Source organism: Hoplias malabaricus, chromosome 2, assembly GCF_029633855.1.
Source record: "Hoplias malabaricus isolate fHopMal1 chromosome 2, fHopMal1.hap1, whole genome shotgun sequence".
Lineage (NCBI taxonomy): Eukaryota > Metazoa > Chordata > Actinopteri > Characiformes > Erythrinidae > Hoplias > Hoplias malabaricus.
The window spans coordinates 73,124,052-73,139,516 of NC_089801.1; the positions used below are offsets into that span (position 1 = coordinate 73,124,052).

At 44.8% G+C, this 15,465-nt stretch overlaps 1 protein-coding gene across 1 annotated transcript in view; it reads right to left on the reverse strand.

Moving 5' to 3' along the window:
• The window catches only part of gpm6ba (glycoprotein M6Ba), a 59,671-nt gene extending 44,411 nt beyond the window's left edge, over positions 1 to 15,260 (reverse strand). Inside the window, exon 1 of the mRNA XM_066661434.1 lies at positions 15,104 to 15,260. Within this exon, the coding sequence (XP_066517531.1) occupies positions 15,104 to 15,107 (4 nt within the window). The 5' untranslated portion in view covers positions 15,108 to 15,260. The remainder of the gene's footprint in view (positions 1 to 15,103) is intronic.
• Positions 15,261 to 15,465: the final 205 nt, after the last annotated feature.

Sequence of the window (15,465 nt, forward strand, 5' to 3'; positions counted from 1 at the left end):
AGGAGTGTGGTGTGTTCTTCCTGTGTCTGCGTGGGTTTCCTCCGGGTGACTGTCTGTGAAGAGTGTGGTCTGTTCTCTCTGTGTCTGCGTGGGTTTCCTCTGGGTGACTGTCTGTGAGGAGTGTGGTGTGTTCTCTCTGTGTCTGTGTGGGTTTCCTCCGGGTGACTGTCTGTGAGGAGTGTGGTGTGTTCTCCCTGTGTCTGTGTGGGTTTCCTCGGGGTGACTGTCTGTGAGGAGTGTGGTGTGTTCTCCCTGTGTCTGCGTGGGTTTCCTCCGGGTGACTGTCTGTGAGGAGTGTGGTGTGTTCTCCCTGTGTCTGCGTGGGTTTCCTCCGCAGACACAGGGAGAACACAAATAAATATAGCCAATAAAGCCTTGCTACGTTATAATGAACAATCTAACCTTTGTCAATAAACATGTTTGCTCTCTAACGATGTTGTCCAAGACTCTGGATGTTTGTTGAGGAAGCAGTCAGCATTTTCAGACATACTGATGGCTGTGTTTAGTTAATGTGGAACAGACAGACACAACGGACACATCTCCCCCAGTAACAAGGCCATTATGTGGCTTTCATGTGCTCCAAACTGAGTTAATGTGGAAAAAAAATGGGATACAGAGCACAGCAAGGTCCTCTTTTGAAGTCCCTATAAAGAACAACAGAACAGCTATTAAAGTCCACAGTCGGTTCCCAGGACTGCCCCATTTAAAAGCCCAAGCAGGAATCACTAAAACTGGCAAGTCACGTGTGAAAGCTTCAAGAACCTCTGGCTTACATGGCTAGGCTAATGTTACAAATCCTACACATCTGACCACTAATTTATGATATGAGCATTTGTAGCATTTGTTTTTTAGGAACTTGGAGCTAGACCCATGGGTCATGGTGTTGTTTGGACAGCATGTGTCTGGAGCCACAAAAGGAAATAACCTCCAGAAAGGAATGAACAATGACTAACATGGATGGCATGACAGTGTAAAATGTGTAGAGCACATTTTAAAATCAACTGATCCAGCCAGACAGGGTCTCATTTAATTGTGTCAGAGGCTGAACAGGATTTAATCAAGTAAATATTGAACCAAGTATCTGTGATACTGTTTAAAGGCCTGTAATGTAGTTTTTCACCTAATTCATTTTTCCTGTGCCCTTAAAGGTTTATTAACATGGAATAGAATATGTATTTCCTTGTGCAAAAAACTTGTCACACACTTACAATGCGTAGGTGCCTCCACCGAATTAATGTTCTGGGCAAGTGACTGTATTATACAAATGCGGCATAGGGAATTAAAAAAAGGTTTAAAAATGGAGTTTACATGGACTGTGTTGAATGTTTCTGGCACTGGATTAACATATGAAGGCAACAGCTTACTTACACACTTTACATATTAGTTATTGACTTACATGTTATGGGCTAGAACTTATGACCCTGTTGCTATGGGAACGCTGCATTAGACAGGTCATGGGAGGTCATTGTCATGGGAACAACCATGTCTTAAATGTTGTGACACCAATGCTGCCCTCTGAACTTGGTTTTAGTTGGTTTTCGTGGAGCACAGAGATTGCTATGGTTACGGCTGGCCATGTCTATGTGTAAATATGCATTAAACCCTGTTGAGATTAATAAGTGTTGTCAAGTGTGTGGGCAGTGTAGATTACACTTTCTCAGCTCACATAAAAAAGGAGTCTTCAGAATATTCATTCATTGTCTGAAACCGCTTATCCAATGCAGGGTCGCGGTGGGTTCGGAGCCTACACAGAATCATTGGGCGCAGGGCAGGAACACACCCAGGAGGGGGCGCCAGTCCTTCACAGGGCAACACTCATTCACACATTCACTCACACCTGCGGACACTTTTGAGTCACCAATCCACCTACCAATGTGTGTTTTTGGAGCGTAGGAGGAAACCGGAGCACCCGGAGGAAACCCACGCAGACACAGAGAGAACACACCACACTCCTCACAGACAGTCACCCGGAGGAAACCCACGCAGACACAGAGAGAACACACCACACTCCTTACAGACAGTCACCCGGAGGAAACCCACGCAGACACAGAGAACACACCACACTCCTCACAGACAGTCACCCGGAGGAAACCCACGCAGACACAGAGAGAACACACCACACTCCTCACAGACAGTCACCCGGAGGAAACCCACGCAGACACTGGGAGAACACACCACACTCTTCACAGACAGTCACCCGGAGGAAACCCACGCAGACACAGGGAGAACACACCACACTCCTCACAGACAGTCACCCGGAGGAAACCCACGCAGACACAGGGAGAACACACCACACTCCTCACAGACAGTCACCCGGAGGAAACCCACGCAGACACAGGGAGAACACACCACACTCTTCACAGACAGTCACCCGGAAGAAACCCACGCAGACACAGGGAGAACACACCACACTCTTCACAGACAGTCACCCGGAGTGGGAATTGAACTCACATCTTCCAGGAACCCTGGAGCTGTGACAGAGACACTACCTGCTGCTCCACCGTGCCACCCCTTTTCAGAACACAAACACCATTTTCATTGCATTGCATTATAATATAATAAGCAAAGTGTAATATTATAGTAAGTTCTGTCTTTATGTAATATGCCCTGTATTAGTAACTACTCATTCTCATGCTAAAATCCAGAGACATATAAATGAAGAGAATATGCTACAGGTTAATCCTGGAGTTTTGAATGCATTTCTCTCAAAAAAGAAACAGTTATGCTTCGCACAAGTGAAACTACATCATGTCCAAACCGTCCAAACTCGACATAATCTGAGAAGATTTTAAAAGTATTATAGAGATGGAGGGGTATAATAAAATCCTGAATTCTGGATCTACCCTTTGCTCTGACAATACAAACGAGCAATGGTCTGCCACAGTGACCCACTTAAGATATCACATGCCCTCTTATACCCCACCCCCCACTCAGCTATCAGTCACTTTATCACTGTGGTGATCCCTCAACAGGAGCTCTATCTGTTGTTGGATTTACATAATCCCAATACCCAATATTCAATGCAGGATTTATCATCCTTTGGGAATCAGTAACTAAAAGCCATTGGTTGCATAGACCTAGTGACGTGAAGTGAGCTTTAACAGGGCCTGAGGGCTAATATTTTGGGATGCACACCTACCAAATACTGGAATAAATTATCATGAAAAAACTTTAGTTTAAATCTGAGTCATAGACCACTTAATTTTTGCCCAATATTTTAAACAGATAATTACATTTCCTTTACGTTTACTTCACATTAGACAACATGTAGGCTTTGCTGGATCCCTGTGTTAAAATGTCAGCATTTAAAATGAAAACAGTGTAGTTTCAAGAAAATCCTGTCAGAACGCTAGCTTAATTTGGCAGCGGGTGGCACGGTGGCACAGCAGGTAGAGTCGCAGTCACACTCTTCCAAGATCTTGTCGTTGTGGGTTCAAGTCCCACTCCGGGTGACTGTCTGTGAGGAGTGTGGTGTGTTCTCCCTGTGTCTATGTGGGTTTCTTCTGGGTGACTGTCTGTGAGGAGTGTGGTGTGTTCTCCCTGTGTCTATGTGGGTTTCTTCCGGGTGACTGTCTGTGAGGAGCGTGGTGTGTTCTCTTTGTATCTGCGTGGGTTTCCTTCAGGTGACTGTCGGTGAGGAGTGTGGTGTGTTCTCCCTGTGTCTGCGTGGGTTTCCTCCAGGTGACTGTCTGTGAAGAGTGTGGTGTGTTCTCCCTGTGCCTGCGTGGGTTTCCTCCAGGTGACTTTCTGTGAGGAGTGTGGTGTGTTCTCTTTGTGTCTGCATGGGTTTCCTCCAGGTGACTGTCTGTGAGCAGTGTGGTGTGTTCTCTTTGTGTCTGCATGGGTTTCCTCCGGGTGACTGTCTGTGAGGAGTGTGGTGTGTTCTCCCTGTGTCTGCGTGGGTTTCCTTCAGGTGACTGTCGGTGAGGAGTGTGGTGTGTTCTCCCTGTGTCTGCGTGGGTTTCCTCCAGGTGACTGTCTGTGAAGAGTGTGGTGTGTTCTCCCTGTGCCTGCGTGGGTTTCCTCCAGGTGACTTTCTGTGAGGAGTGTGGTGTGTTCTCTTTGTGTCTGCATGGGTTTCCTCCAGGTGACTGTCTGTGAGCAGTGTGGTGTGTTCTCTTTGTGTCTGCATGGGTTTCCTCCGGGTGACTGTCTGTGAGGAGTGTGGTGTGTTCTCCCTGTGTCTGCGTGGGTTTCCTCCAGGTGACTGTCTGTGAGGAGTGTGGTGTGTTCTCCCTGTGTCTGCGTGGGTTTCCTTCAGGTGACTGTCGGTGAGGAGTGTGGTGTGTTCTCCCTGTGTCTGCGTGGGTTTCCTCCAGGTGACTGTCTGTGAAGAGTGTGGTGTGTTCTCCCTGTGCCTGCGTGGGTTTCCTCCAGGTGACTTTCTGTGAGGAGTGTGGTGTGTTCTCTTTGTGTCTGCATGGGTTTCCTCCAGGTGACTGTCTGTGAGCAGTGTGGTGTGTTCTCTTTGTGTCTGCATGGGTTTCCTCCGGGTGACTGTCTGTGAGGAGTGTGGTGTGTTCTCCCTGTGTCTGCGTGGGTTTCCTCCAGGTGACTGTCTGTGAGGAGTGTGGTGTGTTCTCTTTGTGTCTGCATGGGTTTCCTCCGGGTGACTGTCTGTGAGGAGTGTGGTGTGTTCTCTCTGTGTCTGCGTGGGTTTCCTCCGTGTGACTGTCTGTGTGGAGTTGGTGTGTTATCCCTGTGTCTGCGTGGGTTTCCTCCGGGTGACTGTCTGTGAGGAGTGTGGTGTGTTCTCTTTGAATCTGCGTGGGTTTCCTTCAGGTGACTGTCGGTGAGGAGTGTGGTGTGTTCTCCCTGTGTCTGCGTGGGTTTCCTCCAGGTGACTGTCTGTGAAGAGTGTGGTGTGTTCTCCCTGTGCCTGCGTGGGTTTCCTCCAGGTGACTTTCTGTGAGGAGTGTGGTGTGTTCTCTTTATGTCTGCATGGGTTTCCTCCAGGTGACTGTCTGTGAGCAGTGTGGTGTGTTCTCTTTGTGTCTGCATGGGTTTCCTCCGGGTGACTGTCTGTGAGGAGTGTGGTGTGTTTTCTTTGTGTCTGCGTGGGTTTCCTCCAGGTGACTGTCTGTGAGGAGTGTGGTGTGTTCTCTCTGTGTCTGCGTGGGTTTCCTCCGTGTGACTGTCTGTGTGGAGTTGGTGTGTTATCCCTGTGTCTGCGTGGGTTTCCTCCGGGTGACTGTCTGTGAGGAGTGTGGTGTGTTCTCTTTGAATCTGCGTGGGTTTCCTTCAGGTGACTGTCGGTGAGGAGTGTGGTGTGTTCTCCCTGTGTCTGCGTGGGTTTCCTCCAGGTGACTGTCTGTGAGGAGTGTGGTGTGTTCTCTTTGTGTCTGCATGGGTTTCCTCCGGGTGACTGTCTGTGAGGAGTGTGGTGTGTTCTCTCTGTGTCTGCGTGGGTTTCCTCCGTGTGACTGTCTGTGTGGAGTTGGTGTGTTATCCCTGTGTCTGCGTGGGTTTCCTCCGGGTGACTGTCTGTGAGGAGTGTGGTGTGTTCTCTTTGAATCTGCGTGGGTTTCCTTCAGGTGACTGTCGGTGAGGAGTGTGGTGTGTTCTCCCTGTGTCTGCGTGGGTTTCCTCCAGGTGACTGTCTGTGAAGAGTGTGGTGTGTTCTCCCTGTGCCTGCGTGGGTTTCCTCCAGGTGACTTTCTGTGAGGAGTGTGGTGTGTTCTCTTTGTGTCTGCATGGGTTTCCTCCAGGTGACTGTCTGTGAGCAGTGTGGTGTGTTCTCTTTGTGTCTGCATGGGTTTCCTCCGGGTGACTGTCTGTGAGGAGTGTGGTGTGTTTTCTTTGTGTCTGCGTGGGTTTCCTCCAGGTGACTGTCTGTGAGGAGTGTGGTGTGTTCTCCCTGTGCCTGCGTGGGCTTCCTCCAGGTGACTTTCTGTGAGGAGTGTGGTGTGTTCTCTTTGTGTCTGCATGGGTTTCCTCCAGGTGACTGTCTGTGAGCAGTGTGGTGTGTTCACTTTGTGTCTGCATGGGTTTCCTCCGGGTGACTGTCTGTGAGGAGTGTGGTGTGTTTTCTTTGTATCTGCGTGGGTTTCCTCCAGGTGACTGTCTGTGAGGAGTGTGGTGTGTTCTCTTTGTGTCTGCATGGGTTTCCTCCGGGTGACTGTCTGTGAGGAGTGTGGTGTGTTTTCTTTGTATCTGCGTGGGTTTCCTCCAGGTGACTGTCTGTGAGGAGTGTGGTGTGTTCTCTTTGTGTCTGCATGGGTTTCCACCGGGTGACTGTCTGTGAGGAGTGTGGTGTGTTCTCCCTGTGTCTGCGTGGGTTTCCTCCGTGTGACTGTCTGTGTGGAGTTGGTGTGTTCTCCCTGTGTCTGCGTGGGTTTCCTCCGGGTGACTGTCTGTGACGAGCGTGGTGTGTTCTCCCTGTGTCTCCGTGGGTTTCCTCCGTGTGACTGTCTGTGTGGAGTTGGTGTGTTCTCCCTGTGTCTGCGTGGGTTTCCTCCGAGTGATTGTCTGTGAGGAGTGTGGTGTGTTCTCTTTGTATCTGCGTGGGTTTCCTTCAGGTGACTGTCTGTGAGGAGTGTGGTGTGTTCTCCCTGTGTCTGCATGGGTTTTCTCCAGGTGACTGTCTGTGAGCAGTGTGGTGTGTTCTCTTTGTGTCTGTGTGGGTTTCCTCTGGGTGACTGTCTGTGAGGAGTGTGGTGTGTTCTCCCTGTGCCTGCGTGGGTTTCCTCCAGGTGACTGTCTGTGAGGAGTGTGGTGTGTTCTCTTTGTGTCTGCATGGGTTTCCTCCGGGTGACTGTCTGTGAGGAGTGTGGTGTGTTCTCTCTGTGTCTGCGTGGGTTTCCTCCGGGTGACTGTCTTTGAGGAGTGTGGTGTGTTCTCCCTGTGCCTGCATGGGTTTCCTCCCACGCTCCAAAAACACAGGTTGGTAGATGGATTGGCGACTCAAAAGTTTTCATAGGCATAAGCGTGTGAGTGTGAGTGTGTGAGTGTGTGTCGCCCTGTGAAGGACTCCGGAGCAGCGCTTACAGACAATGAATGACTGAATGAATGAGTAAATTGTGAGCATCCTAGAAATGGTGCCCTGAGAACGTTGGAAAATCTATGACTAAAAAAATTCTCATTGCGACTTGATTCGTTTCATGCTAACACTGAAGCACTAACACTACTATACTCTGACTATGTGGAGGCAGGCTGAAAGCTAGAATCACACCACAGCTAATGATTCAAAATGGAATTCTTGTCGCCTGGAAATGTTTCGTTAGCATGAAGTATGCTTAAAAGTACCGTGTTCTGTGGTGGAAAACTAGATGTAATCATAGGCTTAGTAAGTACGAGAGGTTTTGAAATGGGCAAGTACAAAGCTGCTTTCCCTGAGTTTGGTTCCACACACTCTGCTTTTCTCTCACTTGCGCTCTTTCTGTCACAAACACACACACACACTCAGCTGCTCATGGGATCCCCAGACGCTTTTGTTTTTGTTTAGTAAGCCGCATCATTTGAAGGGGGGGGCCCAAGCCTTGAGAGAACAGGGGGTGACAAACACACAAAGAAAGGATGGGTGAGCTGGAACATGGGCAACACGCCAGGGGGCCAAACTCTCTCCAGCTCCCTACACCCCAATCAGTGGCTCTCACAAACACCATTTTGTGCCATAATGAATACACCCGTCTTTTTTCGCTTATTAGTAAGAAATCCAAGGATTATTTGTGAAGTACAGAGGACAGAGCAACATTTGTGTGTAAGAACGGTAGTCTGCCCATTCATACGCCACAAATAAATGTTCCATAATGCTTCTTTGCTTAGAGTTTAAGGAACCTTACCATTATGTGGGAATTCTTTAAACCATTTGTCCAACTGCCTTCTTTTTAAACACTTCATTTTGGAGAGTGCAAGGTAGTATTTATAGGAATGGCAATGGTAAAGGAGGCTCTAATTTTAAGCAACTGAACTAGATAACTCATTCTAATGCCGTCGCCCAGAACAGTGCTTCACTGTAACCCACCCCTGAAGTTCCTAGGAGCAGCAGAAAGTACTTCAACAGGGTCAATAGACATAGTTGACATCACATTCCCACAACAAGGTGCACTCTATCTGCCTCTTTAAAAAGACGTGTACAAAAGTGCTGTGAAATGTGAAGGAGGCTGTGACTCGTTCTCTCTCCCTTGTGCCCTCTGTCTAAATTATCTTTGTTGTCAGTTTTAAATCCCTCCCCGTTAGCCTATAATCCCTTGGCCCAGATTTGCAGGGGGTGGAGAGCTTGTTATGACATCATAGGAGTGGGCGTGTCCAAACGTTTAAATATTCTAATACTAGAGTCACATGCTGGACATGGTTTCAAACATCCACCAACAAAGCACTGTCCTGCGTTATTAGTGATACATAAATTAGGCCTTTATTTTAGGAATATGCACCTTTTGCAGCTGCACATAGGAATTCCATGCATTGTTGCTGAAGAGGAAAGGCAGCATGTCACATTTGCATCACCAATTTTAAAAAATCAGCCCTTCTGTCTGAGCAATTAACATCCAAAACAGATCGAATGACCAGCAACGTCCTCCTCAATCATCTGTTTTAATGACTGCTTTGCCTCAACACATAAAAAGTATGTCCATCATTTCTTCTAAAATGAAAGGTATTCATAGGGAGTTCCCTTTTGCTATACAGCTTCTAATCTTCTGGAATAGATCTATGCCTCATGTTAGAACGTTGTTGTGAGGATTTCAGGCACGAGAACATTTAGCGAGGTCAGGTACTGATGTTGGAGGATTACTTCTGGACCACAAACACCATTTTAACTCATCCCAGTAATACTGCGTGGAGCTCCATTGTTCTAGAGAACATACTTGCCATTGGGAATAGGGACCTTAAGCTGGTATACAGCTGTGCCAGAGCTTCTCGTTTTCAGTTCATTTCTATTTCTGTGGAGATTATAAAGATTGTGGGTGAATAATTGGACGTCTGCATCCTCAAAGGGTGCATTTTAAAGTAGCAGAATTTATAAGAAGTGAAATTCTTTGGACTCGTGGACTAGTGCACATGAGTAAAAGTGTATAATCTGTTTATATTAGTCCTAAGCATTTTGTAGGGAATGTGTTTAAAGAACTATACATTTTCTCTGAAAACTCTAAGTGGTACATAGGCAGTAATTACTCAGTTTAAACAAAGGCCCAAAGACAGCAATTAGCAAACAAACTAAGCATTATCTGAACGTCTCACCCCATAGTTTACAGCTCAGTTGGAGAAAGGTTTCACTCACTCTGTAGTAATGGTCCACACTATTAGTATTCACTCTTTTATGCTGAAGGACAGGATTTCTCCATTAATATCTTATTTTTTAAAAGAATAAGTAGTTCTAATTTATATTTAGTAATGAAAACATTTTTTTTCATTCATTCATTCATTCATTATCTGTAACCGCTTATCCAGTTCAGGGTCGCGGTGGGTCCAGAGCCTACCTGGAATCACTGGGCCCAAGGCAGGAACATACCCTGGAGGGGGCGGTATTCCTTCACAGGGCCACACACATTCACTCACACACTCACACTCACCACAGACAATCACCTGGAGGAAACCCATGCAGACACAGAAAGATAACACACCACACTCCTCACAGACAGGCACCAGGAGGAAACCCACGCAGACACAGGGAGAACACACCACACTCCTCACAGACAGTCACTCGGAGGAAACCCACGCAGACACAGTTTCCTGCAGGTGACTGTCTGTGAGGAGTGTGGTGTGTTCTCCCTGTGTCTGTGTGGCTTTCCTCCGGGTGACGGTCTGTGAGGAGTGTGGTGTGTTCTCCCTGTGTCTGTGTGGCTTTCCTCCGGGTGACGGTCTGTGAGGAGTGTTGGTAGGTGGATTGGCTACTCAAGTGTCCGTAGGTGTGAGTGAATGTGTGAGTGTGTGTCGCCCTGCTCCAGACCCACCACAATCCTGAACTGGATAAGCAGTTGCACACAATGAATGAATAAATAAATGAATGAAAATCAGCCTTCATATAAAGTATGCTTCTTGGAAAAAAAGCCTTTATTGACATTTAGGTAGGTTTCAGTTGTTCAAGGAGTTCAAGGCTGATTTGTGTCAAACTGAGAACCATAACCTTGGGTATAAAGTTGAAAAAGTTTCTTCCAGCAAAGTAAAAACATACACATTATCTCCACAACAGCACATGAACAGCATCAAATGTGCTGTGTCCCAAATAGCAACAAAGGACTGAATGACCACATAAAATAATAATTGTGAGCTAGGGCCCACATCATTAGTGACGTTTCTCATCACCCTCTGCATAACTGTCATGTTTAACATTTTGAGGATGAATTGCTAGCAAAAGATTTATTTTACAGCTGATGCAGTAGAAACCAGTTGTGGATAAGAATGACCGGGAGTCATGCCACCTTTAGCAATAATGCTTTTCAGAACCCTCTAGTGGTCAGCTATATGTCCACAACCCTGCACCTCTGAAAAACAAATGTATGAGAGGCTTCTGTTTTACAGAGGCACACCATTTGAATGTTTAAGAGTTCCTGTGGTAACGCCGGGTGTTTTGGCAGTCAGCACACAGAAGGTAACATTCAAAATCACATCTGAGCCACATTCTTTAGGCCTTCGTGATTCAATCTGTGTTTAATGCCAGGGAGGGAGGTGAGGTGAAGGCAGTGTGTAAGGAAGATTAGGTGGGGGCAGGTGGGCTTGCTGTTGCTAAGTAACAGATGCAGCTAGAGGAGGTAAAGGAAGCTAAATAAGTGCCTAGTCTCTCTTGCCTCTTAAACTAGCAATGACTGTTACTGTTTGGGGAAACTCAAATTTTCATAAGTGCTTATTGTACCTTCCAACATAACAGTCTTGATTTGGAAGTTTACATGGAGAAAAAATCTTACATTAATGTATCCAGTATTTTTTGACACAGATGCTACTAATGATTTAACTTGCAACTTGCTGTGACTCATCACTTTGACTTACTATATCATCACAATTAAAGAAGTCATAATTTAAGACATTAGTTTTTTCTTACAAGTGGACAATAAGCTTTTGATATCTTTGTTCAACGCAATATTCCTAAAAAAAAAAAATTACAATACACAGGGTGGGTCATTTATATGGATACACCTTAATAAAATGGGAATGATTGGTGATATTAACTTCCTGTTTGATGGGTGGTGACCATGGTGGCCATTTTGAAGTCAGTCATTTTGAAACCAACTTTTGGTTTTTCAAAGAGGGTCATGTGACACATTAAAACTTATTTGGAATTTCACAAGAAAAACAAAGGTGGTTTTAACGTAACTTTATTTTTTCATGAGTTATTTACAAGTTTCTGACCACTTATAAAATGTGTTCAAAGTGCTGCCCATTGTGTTGGATTGTCAATGCAACCCTCTTCTCCCACTCGTCACACACTGATAGCAACACCGCAGGAGAAATGCTAGCACAGGCTTCCAGTATCTGTAGTTTCAGGTGCTGCACATCTTAATGGTATGGTGTGGTATATGGGGTACAAAGACAGTGGGGCCATTCTTCATCATGGAAACCTCAAGGCCACTGGATATGTGAAATTGCTACATGATGATGTGTTTTCCTCTTTATCCACGGAAGCTGGCACGTTCCCTGAGTTTTTCAGTAAGATGGTGCACTACCACATTATGGATGTCAGGTCCGAGCGTTCCTAGATGAACAGTTTCCTGGAAAGTGGATTGGTCGTCGTGGGCCAGTTGAATGCCCCCCCAACAAGGTCTCCCGATCTGACCCCCTTAGACTTTTATATTTGGGGTCATCTGAAGGCAATTGTCTATGCTGTGAAGATACGAGATGTGCAGCACCTGAAACTAAGCACACCATTGTTTTTCTTGTGAAATTCCCAATAAGTTTGATGTGTCACATGACCCTCTTCCCATTGAAAAAACAAAAGTTGTATCCAAAATGTCAGACTTCAAAATGGCCACCATGGTCACCACCCATCTTGAAAAGATTCCCCCCTCCCATATACTAATGTGCCACAAACAGGAAGTTAATATCACCAACCATTCCCATTTTTTTAAGGTGTATCCATATAAATGGCCCACCCTGTATATATATACTTCCTTTGCACAATACTTACACTTAAAAAAGATAATAATAAAATTTAACAATTAATTTACTTTATTTATTTAGTTTATTAAAACATTTGTCTCTTTTATTTGTTTTCCTCACCTCTAAAAGGTAACTCTAAATATGGACTACACATCCACTGAAAATTTTACTTTGAATCCTGACCAGAATAAGAAACCCTGCCCAGCTGCTGTCTTATAAATGGTCTGTAAGAAGAGCTTTCTTAAAACATCAGTAGTCAACAAAAAAATTAGTCTTGACATTTCAGGCATTTAAATGTCAGTAATAAATTACTCTGTTACATCTAACACAGCACAAGCGCAAACAAACTCCTACACAACTCTAGTCACCTTTTCCACAGGAAAGAAAAAGAGACACAAATGTAATATGTGGTACTAATACATTTAAAACGGATAAAATGAAAAATCTTACTTCAATTTTGTCTCTTTACCCCAAATGCTTCCAATAAACCAAAACCATGTTAAGTACAACATTACGTTTGTACACATAAGCCCCACCCACCAGTTTTGCACTGAAGCTATGAGGCTAATGTAGCTAACAAACAGTGACTAGCGATCTGTACAAAGTACAGTCTTCAAAAACGTTTCTACAGATATAAATATAGTCAAGTTCTAGAATATAAGTTACGGTAAATGACTGTGTTTATATATTCAGGGCAAATGTAGAGGTTGTATGCTACTAGTGAGTAGTAAACTAGTAAGCTTTGTTGGTATGTAGCCAGACTATGTTCTTTTAAGGCAGTGAGCACTTGACTGGATGTGTTCGGCCAGATACACTATCTTTGCTGCCCTCTCTCTTATAACTAATACATTCTGCTTATTAGATCATTTAAAGTGTAATTAACAAAGGCATTCAATTGTGCAGGCATCTCTTGAATCATCTCCATAAAAAATAAAAAACCTGAAAAGAAGTGGAATAGTGACACAGGAGTGGCATTGGGCTGCAAGGGTATAAAGCCCTCCAGCACTGGGACATGGAACAGTGGATCTGTGTTCTCTGGGGTGATGAACCACCATCCTGTTGTGAAGCGCTGGAGCGCCGTTTGTGATCCAGAACTAACCCCAAATCACTACGGTCATCATATCTTCAGGGAAGTGTTCCCAGAGTTCCCAAAAACTGTTACTGCAGCAAATGTGTTTATAGTGTAAGTTTACACACTATTTACAAACGTATGACTACATATTGTATCTCATTTGTCGTATTATGAAGAGGGGAATATGATACGTCATTATTGGGCGCATGGATCTAGCTATAAGAAAACAAACAAGAAGATGCTGCAGATTCTCAGGTCTTTGCATTAGAAAGAAGCTTTACCAGATTTATCACAGCTTGTGATAAGCGAGATAAAGTCAGCTACCGTGATAAAGAAAAGCAAGCCCATAGGGCTAATCCACCTTAGATAAAACCCTGTATAAGGACAGTCTTAACACTCAAACAAGGAGCAGACCTAGATCTCCATGGAGATTCCAGACCTTAATCCAATTTGGGCAGGATCCTAATTCTTGATGCTCAGCCTAAATGGGTATTGTGGGATAGACTGAAGGAACGTCACCTCCACCTTTGCTAAATTGTTGGAAGTGTATAGCAGCATCTCAGACTCTCTTCCTGTTAGCCCAGTTGGACTTATTCTTCTTAATTTGCACTGGAGCTAAAATGTTATAGACACCATGTCAGCATGTCTGAACTGAGACTGACCACATGAGATCCATCCTCAATAAAGAAAAGTTAGGGTCATGTATGTGTGTGGCCAAAAGCCATCAAGGCTCAGTGGTTATGGAGTTCTGGCAAAGGAAGAGTGATGGGAAAACGATCATTCCAAAAACACAGGGAAGGAAAACGAGGCTAGGAATTCTTTCACATGAATTTAATCTATTTCACACAAATGCACATAATCATAGACTTATTCGTATGATAGCACAGTTATGTAATTTGCACATTAAAGTAAAAGTATGATCAAAAAACAAAAAAGACAATAACCAATTTCACCCTTAGTTCAAACATCAAACTGGTCTAATATCATCAGATCATTTTTGCCTAATTATTCCTTATTGTTAAGGAAGGATGCAGAAATATAAACACATCCGAGTGGAATATGCATTCATTGTCTGTAACCGCTTTGTTCAGTTCAGGGTCGAGGTGAGTCCAGAGCCTACCCGGAATCACTGGGCACAAGGCGGGAATACACCCTGGAGGGGGCGCCAGTCCTTCAAAGGGCGACACACACACATTCACTCACACACTCACACCTACAGACACTTTGGAGTTTCCAATCCACCTACCAACGTGTGTTTTTGGAGCGTGGGAAGAAACCGGAGCACCCAGAGGAAACCCACGCAGACACAGGGAGAACACACCACACTCCTCACAGACAGTCACCCGGAGGAAACCCATACAGACACAGAGAGAACACACCACACTCCTCACAGACAGTCACCCGGAGTGGGGTTCGAACCCACACCCTCCAGGACCGGTGCAACAGCGACACTACTTGCTGCGCTGCCGTGCCACACTTAGTGGAATATAGAGGAACTAAAGCGGAACTGACAAAATTTTACAATTATTTACTTAGCATTAAACCATTTCTTTTACCACAGTAAGTGCAAGGTTTTCATCATACATCAGAAAAAGACATGAAATTTTTGATATAAATGACGGTATAAACTTGATAGTTACCAACCCTGTGACAGTGACACAGCTTTTGAATCATGTTGACAAAACCACTGGGGGAAAAAGCTTGGCTAATATGCTACACAAGATGAACAGACCATACAAACGCAACAGGCAATCCATTCACACTGAACTTTAATCCTATCAGATGATTTTGCCGAATTATCCACTCTAACCAAAAGACTTCAGTGGAAGGAATGTAGCCTACAGCAACAAACTTCAGCAATGCAGTCAAGCCAAAAAACACACTGCATTTTAATTCTGCTTTTTTCCTCTCCATAAATCCTGGGTTATGAGGAGCCATGTTATTTAAAAGATTTAAAGGAAGGAACATTGGATTAAATCTGCAAAATAAAAAAAAACTTACCCATTTTTATTGAGTTTTGAGGAGTGTGAGCTGCCTTTGCTTTAGTCAAGTGAATGGTAAGGGGGCCAGCTGGTCCTGCAAAACTAAACAAAAGTGTTGTGTGTGTGCACCCACTGTCCCATTTCGGGTCACTTCAATGACGTCACTGCTTTGGGGACCCTTACGGGGCCCCTTTATATAAAGTCTGCACAAAGGGGTGGTGGTGGTTTTGAGGAGGAGGGAGTCTTGTATAAAAGGGTCATTTTTAAGAGGTTTTCAAGGGTTCACCTCGTAAAATACCAGGCTTACCATTCAGTTATTAATCTTAAGGCATTATTTGGTAACTACACTGTGTGGACCCTCACAGATTAAGAAGTTAATAT